At 42.8% G+C, this 12,261-nt stretch overlaps 1 protein-coding gene across 2 annotated transcripts in view; it reads left to right on the top strand.

Moving 5' to 3' along the window:
• Nucleotides 1-12,261, top strand: part of TSPAN18 (tetraspanin 18) — a 74,709-nt gene extending 62,448 nt beyond the window's left edge. For both annotated transcript variants that reach the window (XM_033149426.1, XM_033149435.1), the window contains 4 exons: nucleotides 5,926-6,024; nucleotides 7,412-7,591; nucleotides 9,495-9,578; nucleotides 10,759-12,261. In XM_033149426.1, coding sequence (XP_033005317.1) covers nucleotides 5,926-6,024; nucleotides 7,412-7,591; nucleotides 9,495-9,578; nucleotides 10,759-10,806 — 411 coding nt within the window. In that variant the 3' untranslated portion in view covers nucleotides 10,807-12,261. The remainder of the gene's footprint in view (nucleotides 1-5,925; nucleotides 6,025-7,411; nucleotides 7,592-9,494; nucleotides 9,579-10,758) is intronic.

The following is a 12,261-nucleotide window of genomic DNA, read 5'->3' as shown; positions in this document are numbered from 1 at the left end:
CACCAGTCCAGGTGTGCATGTTTTTCTTTCCGTGTGCCTATGAACAATAGGGACATGCTTTCCTGTGATTGTACAGTGTTTTTGAGCATGTTGCAGCATTAAGGAAGGGAAACCAAAAGAATAGACTACGGGTGTGGCTGTGCAAACTATCCTTCAGGCACAAGCTGCATTCATTTCTTGCATCCAGCCCACCTAGTGACCTCAAAACTCACAAAGTTTTCAACATATGCCTATACTTGGCTGGGTGGGTGTGACACTTTATGGCTGCAAGGAGCCTCACTGAGCATTCTGAGAAGCATATTCTAGAATCATTGCATTTTACAGTGGCTATTGGGGCACCCTTACTGGTCTTTCTGATATTAGCACTGTGGCCAAGGCATCTTCTGCAACTTTGCAAGGGAATATGGAACGCACCACTTAGATCACATAGTCTCCACTGACTCCCCTAAATGTATTGCTGCCCCAAGTAGCATCTTGTGTTCCTACTGTAGTTGAGCCAGTCCAGTCTGCTATATTAGCAGGGATGCTAGCAGGACAAGTAGGATATGTGCTGCCCATTCTGTTCTTAAAGGTATAGTCTATTATATATCTCTTCTGTACCTTTAGGATAAAATTGTCAGGGTAGTTTATAATAAAAACACAGTGTCATAAAAATACATAACATATAATTCAGAAGCAATAAAAGAATCAAATAAGTGCATATCCTTAGAGGGTAAAGCACAGAGATATAAATAGGTCTTTAAAGGTAAAGGTAAAGGACCCCTGACAGTTAAGTCCAGTCGTGAATGATTCTGGGGTTGCGGCACTCATCTCGCTTTGAAGCCTTATTTGCCCCTATGGGTTCCTATGGTTGCGCCCGGTGAGAAAACATGGAAGCAGAAAAGACACCTGAGGCTGCTGGCTTCAGAGAGAGAAAGGTTTATTTTCTGCATGCAGAGGCACTTGCGGTGTTCAGACATCCAAGCAAGTACAAAAGCTAGTCAATTTTCAGACAGTTCTTATAGACAGTTCCCTGGCTCATCTTCCCACCCCAGGAATCTTGTCCTTGTCCATCCTTGCCCATATAAGGAACATTTCCTGTTGTACATATAAGGCAAAAGCACATTTAGCCCTGAGTTGGTTCATGCGCACTTCAGCAAGGCCATCCTATCTGACCTAGACAGTTCCTCTCTGTGCAAGGTTGATCTTCTACTGAAACCAGAGCAGCGCACGGTAACGCCGTTTACCTTCCTGCCGCAGCAGTACCTATTTATCTACTTGCACTGTGTGATTTCGAACTGCAGGAGCTGGGACCGAACAACGGGACCTCACCCCGTTGCAGGGATTCGAACTGCCAACCTTCCAGTCGGCAAGCCCTAAGCTCTGTGGTTTAGACCACAGTGCCACCCAAAATATAGGTCTTTACTTGGCTATAAATAGGGTACCATATCAGGCTGTGTTCAGGTAGGGGAAACCTGGAGAAGAGACTGCAGAAGGTTGCATATGATCATAGGAAGCTACCTCATACAGAGTAAGACTCTTGGTCCATCTTTCTCAGTATCGTCTACAGTTTAGAATCTATACAGGCTGGCAGCAGCTTTCCAGAATTTCAGACAGGGGAGTCTGGTGATGCTGGGGCTTGAACCAGAAACCTATCACATGCAAAGCTGTGGCCCTTCCCCATCAGATGTTGTGGACTACAACTCCCATCAGCTCCAGCCAGTGTGGCCAGTGGTTGGGGTTGATAGGAATAGTAGTTCACAATATCTGGAGGAAACCACATGAGCTATCCCTGACCTAGTGACAATATCTTGGTGCACAATGCTTCCTTAAAAACCAGCATAAACCTGTGAGGTGGGAAGGTTTGTTTGGAGGGCGGGGGTGGCCGATTGGCCCAGAATTACCACTTGAACACAGCTGTGTGCCATATACACCATCCCTTTGGTTCAGTGTCAAGTGTGTGGTGTTGCTAAATCAACGAAGTGGGTGGATAATTATTTCCTAAGATAAATATTTGGAGTGAAGTGGTAATGTAATATGTTTTGGCCTACTGTTACTGAGGCAGCCGGGCCAAAATATGGTGATGGAGGTAGAAAGTTGAAGGTAATTAGTTGTGCTGAAGTAACAGATCAGAGTGAAAGGATATTAAATATCCTGGCAAGTGTAGAAATTATTTCTTTGAGTGCTGCACCGTTCAGTGTAGATGCAGCCTCTCTGCACTTCCTTATTATCTTATTGGCTTGTGAGGTGGTATTATGCTTAATGCTCTGCATAGCCTGTTTCCCTCTTGAGACAGATGTAATTGATAGACGCTTCACTGTCTGCCTTATGGTGCAACACAACTTTTCCTTGTACAACATCTTGTGTCCAAAGCTCTCACAGAACTATATGGGGTTAAATTATATAGTTAGAAGTAAATAATTAATAGCAGAGGGGAAAGAAGAAATTAAGAACCGACAACAAGGCTTAAGAGAGATGTTATCTGCTGAGATTTGAAATAGGGCAGATAGCAGTGAAGCAGACAGGCAAGGAATCGGTTTCAAATGGCTGAAGCTGTTAGAGGAGAAGATCCTTCCCTTGAATAAAGCTCGGAGGGTTGGAGAAGAGAAGGGAGACGGAGGGGACCAGCAAGGGAGAGTTAGCAACCGTTGAGAAGAGCTCACAGTTTAGAGGTTTAAAACAATGTTAAAGACAAAGTGGTTTTCAAAGTGAAAGAGCAAAACCCGCTATTAGAAGTTTAGAACTTGAGTCTTATTAAAAACGAAATGAATGGTGAGGCTGAAGACTTGTGGTTGTTGATTCACCACCACAGAAAGTGATGCTTTCTCCTCTAAAGAGGTCACGGGCAAGTCCCATAGTAAGAGACATGTGAAAGGTTGTTCTCTTACATGTGACAGCACTACAACAATTGCTGCTAGGTGCTGTTTGTCATGTGTGAGGCTCATCTAGTAGCAGCTGGAGGCTGCTTTTCGTCAATAACTGCCATAGCTTACTAAAATACCTCATTAGGAAGATCAGCATATTAAGGTGGTGGATGTGCTCTCAATTAGAAGAAGATAAACAAGCTTTGTAGTAGCTGTGGAAGAACCCATTCTTCCTACTCTGCTTAGATCAGTCTGGATCCTTTTGAGAGAAATTACCTTCCCCACATCATGTGCCAAATGTTGCCTTTCAGAAAGCTCACAATAATATATATATGGCAGGGAGATGCTTCTCCCAATTCATTTCAGCTTTCATAGCAGTAGCAATACCTGCTGAATAACTTTTCTGCTGTTTAACAATTACAGGCATAGATGTACCCTTCAGCGCCTGAGGTCAAGTTCATATTGGGAGTGGCAGTAGTTCTTTTTTTCTTGTCATTTCAAATTTTACCTGTTCTTATAGTTGGGAGAGAACCTGCTTTCTTTATCACCTCCTCTCCTCTCCTCACCCCCTTCCTTCCTTCTGTAATGTAGGAGCATCCCGAGCACAAGGGGAGTTTGGGGAGGGGGAGGGAATGAGAAGATGGGGAGAAAGGTTTTTCTCCCTGCTGCAACAGCAGGCAGTTAAGGAGGTGGGCGGAGGATCCCATTTTCTCCCTGGGCCCCCAAACAGTTCTTCTTCAGCTCAGTTTGCATTCCAGTCTGGAGGGAATAAAAGTACACATTCCAAGAGTGCCAAATTTGTATGCTGACATAGGTAGTTATGAGACGCAGCAGCATCACTTCAGAATACTGCATCTATTAATTCAAGTATTTTTATGCAGTGAGGATAGGACATAGAGAGACCTTTGCAACTTAACACAAACCTCTAATAAAGGAGAGAAACAGTGCATGGTCAGTACTACTGGTTTTAGACTGCTTTATTTTATGGATTTCTTTTAACACTGAAAATAAGCCATGTGACGTATGTTATTAACTGCCTCCCCCCCCCCACCTTTGTCCAGATACTTGGAACAAAGTAAAATGTTATACTAGTGAAAGGAAGGAGTTTCTTTTCTGGCTAATAAGCACAATCCCAGCTCTGGGCTTTGTTTTAGGTCAAATCTCATAAAAATCACAAACACAAACCTCAAGCATTTCCTTTGGGATCACGCCTGTCAAAATAAAGGTTTCACTTTATATTCAAATGACTCTTTTGTTTCAGAACTGGTCAAAGGAAGCCAATTGGGACTATTACCAACTGTAATATTAGTTTCAAAGTCTGCACTTAGGAAACAGACAAGCATCAATAAAAAGTCTGGGCGGCTGTCTCCGCAGGATGGGAGCCTGGGCGGGTAAATTATGCAAAAGAAGGGAAGGGGAACACAATGCTGGAGCACATGGAGTGGCACCTTCTAACCCCAAGGCCCCTGACTGTGCTACATTATTTCCCCGGGGAGAATCTCCATCCGGCCTGACTAATAGGCATTTCCACTCGAAGGGAACATGGCCTCTTCACATTGGAGTTGCTGGAGGTGTAGCTTCAACAAGCCCTCTGCAAGTTCTGTGAGGTCTGCAGGATTTCCATTAATTTTAGTAATAAAGTTCTAGCGAAAACAATATAAAAAGTAAAATGACCCCCCAGTGTGTTGGTAGCACACGTTGTATTACTGAGAACTTGTTAAGTCTTAACTGTTAAGTGTTCGTTCTGCTTAAATGCTGAAGAAGCGTCAGAATGCTATATGTGTACGCACATGTGTTTTCACCTACCTGGTTAAAATTTGTTCTGCTATACTTCTGTCATGTCTAAGGGCTCACCCACACTTTGAACTGCTGCTTTCCCCCAGGAAAACCTGTGGTTTAGCACTGAATCAGACGAGTTTTCTGCAGATTGCCGTTGGTTCCGATTTAGCACCAAAGACTGAGTTTGCCATGGGAAAGTGGCAGGACTAAGGCAAAAATGCTTGGACCCATGGCTAGAAGGCACAAGTCAAGCAGAAAGCTCCTTGGGTCCATGCTTTCATGGGACAAACGGATCTGTGAATGAGCGATAACAGGGATCTAGAAAGATGGTTCTAGCAGTGACCTCGGAGGATACTCTTATGTGCAAGCAGCTTTCAGCAAATTGTCATCATTTCGATTGAGATTCTTCTCAGTGTATTCCCAGCCTTTATAGGAGGGAAGTGGCCTGAACTGGTATTCAATTTTCTGTTTTTATTTGCAGTTGTCATTCACCATGACAGTTGAAGATGCAATTAACAAAAGTTTATGAGCACTGAACTTGTACAGTGTTAAAAGTATAATTACTGGCTGTAAAACTGGAGAAGCAGTGGAATGAGACAACACTGGGGTTGTTCACACACAGTGCTAAACCATGGTGTAGCACTACATGAATGAGGCTCGGCAAGCCTGAGCTAAGCTTAGAGTTCACACCCTTGCCCCCTTTCTCTCCTCCTCCTGAGTGGCTGGGAGGGATGCTTCTGCCTAGTTCAGATGTACTTTTAAAGAACCTTCATTTACAGTTTTGACCGGGCCTCCTGGTTCAAATGCGACATTAAAGCTGAGATTACTTTAAACTGAAATGAAACTTGACAGACGTCTCCCTCTTGGCTTTGCAGGAAGAGATGGGAGTGCATGAGAAAAGTGCAGTATTTCTCCAGGCTTTCCCAACCTCACCTGGGACCTTTGCATGCAGATCATAAGTTCCACCACTGAACTGGGGTCTTCTCTCTCAATTATTAGGTGGCAGGAGTGTCTTGAGTAAACTTCAAGCCCCTTCCTGCCATTGCCTTTTCTATCCCAGCTCAGAATAAAGGATATAGATCACCTATCAATTTATCAGCAAGCATCTCTCGTGCTGGCTATCCTGGACCCAGGTGGAATTAGGACCCCATATTAGTCACAAAAATTAAGATGATCTTGTAAGGTTAATCTATGATGTGCTCAGAGCACTGGCAGCATCTAAGCACTGCTAGCCACTATATTTCTGCACTTTGAATAACAGGCATGAATCATTTCTCGTTTTGCTTCATTCTGTATGTTGCAGTTGACCAGAGAGTTTTTTACAAAGGAACTGAAGAAGCACTATCAAGGCAACAATGACTCTGATGTCTTCTCTTCCACCTGGAACTCGGTCATGATCACAGTGAGTAGTAGCTTGCCTAGTGCATCACTGCAGATGGACCCTGAGCCCTAATGAATTATCACTAGTCACCTTTAAGTAGCCTTTCAAAGCCTAGACAAATATGTATGGTATATGATACAATGGCCAAGTGGTAAAATGTAATGACTCCCAATTTCTTCACAAACAGCTGGTTGGTATTTCTAGTTTCTTTTACACACGTGCAGCTGCATCAGCCTGGTGGATTGTCTACAATCAAGCCTGATTCCATGCCCTATTTCAGGGGTAAGGAACGTGGCTCTTGAGACATCATTGGGCTTCAATTCCCATAAGACCCAGCCAGCATGGCTAATGGTCAGGGATTATGGGAATTGTAGTCCAGCAACACCTGGAGGGCAATGGGTTGCTCACCCCTGCTCTTCCTGGATCATGCTGAATGTGAAATGCTTTTCTAATAGTCCTCTGCAACTGAGGTGGCAATTGGTTGTGATGCCTTTCATTTTAGCATTATATTATTAAGAAGACAGGGAGACTAACCATAATGCTTGTCCATTAGTTCTGAAGATACTCAAATATTAATCTCATCCTTCCATCAGTCAGGCACTGACAATATTTAATTACTTAAAAATAAACCGAGAGTCCTTCTGTACATTACATTTGGCTGTGCCAATGGAGCATCAGCTACAGGAAGATTTGGGCAGATAGGCAGGCAGGAGAGGATGTCTTATTCTACTGGATAAAAAACATTGGCCATTATCCATAAAACTAATTACAACAACGAAAAACACTTTCATTCTGTGTTAGGGCAGGTTTTTGTAGTTTTCCTTTCTATCTGTCTTAAACTCCCAGGGAAGCTGTTCCACTGTATTAAAAGCAATATTGAGATGTGTGTATATTCTGTGTCAAGGCAACCTACATTCTGCACCAAGAAAGGCTGAATTATGCAGTAGAAACCATGTGGATTGTACACGCACATGTTTGCTTATTTTGCAGAATTACTTTGTGTTGCTTAATTATGAGAGCAAATAACTATCCAGGGCACCAAAGACTGAGCACTGGAAACTCCCCTGAGCCAACTTTGATCTTTGAAGGTTTTGCCATATGTTACACCCACAGTTTCAAGCTTACCTTCGCAATCCTAATGGCTAGTCACAAGCTTTTTAAAAAAGGGTGGGTGGGGAGGAAAGAGGGGGGAAATGAAGCATGGAAAGCTTTGAGAGAATCTAGAATTGTGTGTTGTTTGTATGTCTGCAGAAGCCACACAGCCTGCCATACTGAATCCATTTGAATATGGATGGTTCCTATGCATCTTCTGTCATTCAGGTTTCATATTATTTTCACGGGCTCTGTGATGCCTCCTATCCTGCAGAGAGACAGCATCAACTATTTAATCACCTTTCCTGTCTGTTAGTTTGGCTGCTGTGGTGTCAATGGTCCAGAAGATTTTGAAACTGGCCCTCACCTTCGTCCCCTGTATTCACACGATGCCATTCCTGAAGCTTGTTGCCGACGGGAGCTCCAGTCTCGTAAAGGAGCATTCAACAACAAAGAAGAGTGTCTCAGGGGTAATGATATGTATCAAAACCAACAGGTAAGGGCAACACAGAAATGGGATTTTAAACTATTGGGGGCAAAATGTGTGGTGTGTGCAAGTACCCATCTTAAAGTCCCTTTTAAAAAAAATCTTACTTGTGCCAAAACTGATGTAGACTTCCCCCCTTTCTTTTTTGATTAACACCGTGGGACAAAAGTGTTCAACGATCTTTCATGATACTTTCCACAGTCCTTCAATGTGATTTACTGTTGCCCACATTTTTCAGATGAGGAACTGAGATTGAGAGATGGCAACTTTCCCAACATCACACAGTGTGCCTATAGAACAGGAGAGAAAGTTGAACCCAAGGATCTGTGGTGGCTTTCACAATTGCAAACCATCTGCCATATGGAATTGAAACCTGTGGTTTTTTTTCTTATAACTGGCCCTGCCCAGCTCTTTTGGGCAGCATATTTGTTCCAATAGTTGCAAGGAATATTCCCTTCTTTCTAGTGCCATCTAGGCAGAATCTCTGCTGCTCAAGTTTAGCAGAAGCAAAGAGGCTAAGTGATCCATGTTAAAATGTACAAGGGGAGAATGAGTATTCCTGTGGGCAGGTGTGGGGTGTGTGGTGAACAAGAGATTATTTTGGAGTAAAGTGCCAAAACATGAGGAAACATGGGCAGGAAATTGAGGGACCCAGAATGGTTGATACAGCTTGGCAACTTGCAGAACCAAGAGTGATGTCATTGGCTTGAGGATTCAGTATTATCGGCATGTAATTTTGTTAAGTTACCTACCTTGATTTGATATTATAAACTATACCCAAGGCAAGCTGGAGTAGACGCAGGCAGAGCAATCCAAACACAGTCTAGCGGGGCAGGTGTGTGGATGGAATAGAGGTGTCCCTCCTCTCAACTCTGGTGGCTAAACCAGCCTACTGCCAAACATGCTGGGTGGGCAGGACGCCCACTGCCATTTCCCCCACCAATGGTGGCCAGCGGTTAAGTCCCTACACATTCTGAGGGCAGGGAGAGTGCGGGGCTGAATGTGGTCTCGCAGCTGCCATGCATTGGGCCTGGCCTGAAGCCAAGAGCTGCACCAGCCCAGACCTGGCAAAGGGATCAGGCCCTGCCATCCTGCCTATGTTTCGCTGTTGCTGCTGTGGCTGTGGATACAGTGGTGGCCCAACCTCCGCAGAGCCCTGGTGGTGCACCCTTAAAAGGAATAGATTTTGCAAAATGTTTGAAAACTTGAGATCTTGCCAAGCCAGAGAGACAACGTGAACTTCTTCTAAAGGTGGCAAGTTTTGTGATTTTCATTGCCATAAAATGGAGATGTTGCAGTTCCACTTCATCATCATCAACATCATAATTTATTTATACCCCACCCATCTGGCTGAGTTTCCCCAGCCATTCTGGGCAGCTCCCAAGAGAATATTAAAAACACAATAAAACATCTAACATTAAAAACTTCCCTAAACAGGGCTGCCTTCAGATGTCTTCTAAAAGTCAGGATGGTGGCACCTCAGAAAACACATAATAGTTGGCCTAGACTCATTCAGTATTTTAAAACCAATTAATGACTGTGTCTGGAATTCAAGAACTTGCATCTCCAGAGCTGGATTGAAAAAGAAAATTTAAGTCAGCTTGTTGAACTCTTTTCCTTTGCAATGTGATGTGTTTGTTCATCTGTTTACATATCTATCCATCCTGTAGAACAAATTGGGTCTCTGTAGTTATATTTCTGTCATCCTTGCTGTAACTCCTGGATTATGCTTAGCTGATCAGCTTTTGTGTCCCTATGGGCTGTGCTGTCAAAATAAACTTTTAATGGATGCTCCTTCCTCCACGGATGCTTGAATAGGGACCTGTCATTTCATGTCTTACTAGGTCATCAAAAATGACCCCTGAAACACTTTGGCTGTGTGTTTTGTTTATGGCAGTTTCTTTCTTCCTAGGGCTGCTACACTGTGATACTTAACTCTTTTGAGACGTACGTGTACCTTGCAGGAGCTCTTGCCATTGGCGTATTAGCCATTGAGGTATAGTGGAAGGTTTCATTACTTTTTAATAGAATTTGCATACCTTTTAATTGTAAATTAAACCTCAAAGCAGTTTGAGTTGTTATGCTAAACACCATAAATCATGTGGTTTCCTTTTTGTAGCTTCCCACCGCATCTTCCTGTCTAATTTAGGTGTATATTATCTGTAGTAGTTTAAAAGTGGAAGAATTTATTTGAAGGGCGAAAATATAATCAGATACTGCCCTCTGCTGTTGGGCATAGTGTAAACAATGGATGCATCAGACATGACGAACTTGCTCATTCTTAATTCACATCTAAAATGAATTCAAGGGGTTTTATTTATCTGAAATTGTAAAATCAAAATAGATATATTTAATGATTAATTTTGAAAGTTATTCATATGTTTGATAGTATGCCAGCAAAGAGGGCTTTTAAATGTATATTTTTTTATAAGCCAGTGATATTGGCCAATGCTGTATAGTTCAACAGAACAATAAAAGGATATTGACTGCTTGCATATAATGCTAAAGCCAAGTTCCATGGTTTGCTTTAAATTCCATATGCTAAGCAATGTGCTGACACACACAACATTATTATTATTATTATTATTATTATTATTATTATTATTATTATTTCATCATCATACCCCACCCATCTGCCTGGGTTTCCCCAGCCACTCTGAGTGGCTTACAGCTTGAATAATCTCACTTAATTCCTCCATTAGATAATTGGGAAATCAACCACAGACCGGCTGAATTAGCATTGCAACCATGCTAATGTCCCATGGTTTGTTTCCCCCAAACAAACCATGGTTGGGAAGTCAAGAACAAACCTAGTTTGTTTATGGTTGGTTTGGAGGCAGAGAAATCGCATGCACAGCTTTAGATGCAACACTAAGCCAACTGTTCCATAGCTTGTCCCTTTTTCCAGCTAGGGAAGCCGAGCAGGTGCACTTAAACTGCAAGTGTACCTTAGTTCAAACAAACCCTACAGCTTGGCTTAATGTTACATGTGTACACATCTGTGTTGTGTTCAGAATTCCCTAGTTAGGGGGCTCTTTTGGGGCCCAAAGCATATTTGACTTTGTGCCCTTCAAGCTTGTTTGGTGCTGTGCTTGCTTTGAAAGCTGGACCACAGCTGAGACTGGTCAAGTCTTTCTATTTTAACGGGCTGTTTTGTCTCATTTCTAACTTCTCAGCTGTTTGCCATGATCTTTGCCATGTGCCTCTTTCGGGGGATCCAGTAGAAAGCTTTCCGTGACCAGCTGAGCATATTCCGACTACACGCTTTGAAGAAAGGAAAGAGAGAAGATGAACTTTTGTTTTTTGGCTAACAAAGTGCAGGGGGGGGAAGGACTGTAATATATGAATGACCAAAAGGATTGTACTTCAGGGGCTGGAACTTTGAGGTGCTGTGCACTATGTTGTCGTTTCCCAGGACCGTCATTCATCAGAAGCTACACACACTGGGTTGCACTAGGGGCCTACAAGACCGGAAGGGTGTGAGTTCTGGTGATCTCCATGAAGCAGGATGCCACGTGGGACTCACACCTTTAACATGATTGTGCTACATCAATTGGTGAGAAAGTAAGGATCTCCCCCCTCCCAAAAAATTTAAGTAGGATCTGGATTCAGCATCCAAAGGGAACTGCTCAGCCAAAGCATTATGACGTATACAAGTCAGGCAAGTTAAACAACAGTCCTCAGTCAAGATGGGCAGAAAACTATCACCTGAAATATCAAGATGCTTCAAGCTTTCTTGTGTCACAAGGAATTGATAGATTCCTTCACCTGGAAACCGGAGGAGCTGAGCCTGCTGTGTTGGACAATAGCAGAAGAGGCATCCTTTTCAAGTCCAGGAGGAGGATGGAATGAAATCAGAAGTTTAGTGCATACCTTTACTTTGTCATAATGGATTTTCTGTTCAGTATCCTGTGAGGGGGGGGGGAGAGACTAAGGCAGTTCTACAGCAGACTCCCTCACCGTTTCTTAATTTTTAAAAAAAGTGTTCTCATCTGTAATTGTTGGTGCTGTCTCCCTTAAGGAGAGATAATTATTTGTTTTGTTTTTAAAGCTTTTGAATGTTTTGTCACCACTATGTTGCGTGCAAATTATGTTGCCTAGTTTGGCCTTTTGTAGCAACTGATTAGCTTGTTGTCTTCATGTTTCAGTGTGTGCCTTTCAGCTGTGTGGAAGAAAAAAAAAACCTCCCAAACTGCAATGAAAGCAGTGAGAAACCTTTGCAGTTGTCCTTTGCACAGTTTCATTTGTGACTCTTGTACATTGCTTATGTTCTGAGCAATTCTCACTCAGTACTTCCCATGAGTTAAGAAAAACCTAAATGGAATGGCATATGCTCTGACCTGAATCTCTCCCATCTTTGCTGCTAGAGATGCTGGTGAGTTGTTAAGACCATAATGAAAGCAATATGCTGAACAAGTAGCTTATGGAGACACAAACTGGCAAAGAAATATATGCGGCACCCAGAAGCAGCAGTAGGCAACTGGCAAAAGGACTGGGATATGGTGATACCATATGGCATGAGAGTTTGAGAAAGGCAACTAGTGAGGTATACTGGGAAGCACATCAATGAACATTTATCTCAGAAACAGTGGAGCTTGCCCCACTTGAGGCAAGCAATGAGAAAATGCTTTTAAAAATATATAATGAATCTCTGCCTAACAAATGACTTCAAATGCTGA

The sequence above is a fragment of the Lacerta agilis genome, chromosome 1, assembly GCF_009819535.1.
Source record: "Lacerta agilis isolate rLacAgi1 chromosome 1, rLacAgi1.pri, whole genome shotgun sequence".
NCBI lineage: Eukaryota > Metazoa > Chordata > Lepidosauria > Squamata > Lacertidae > Lacerta > Lacerta agilis.
This window is presented reverse-complemented; position numbering and strand designations above follow the sequence as displayed.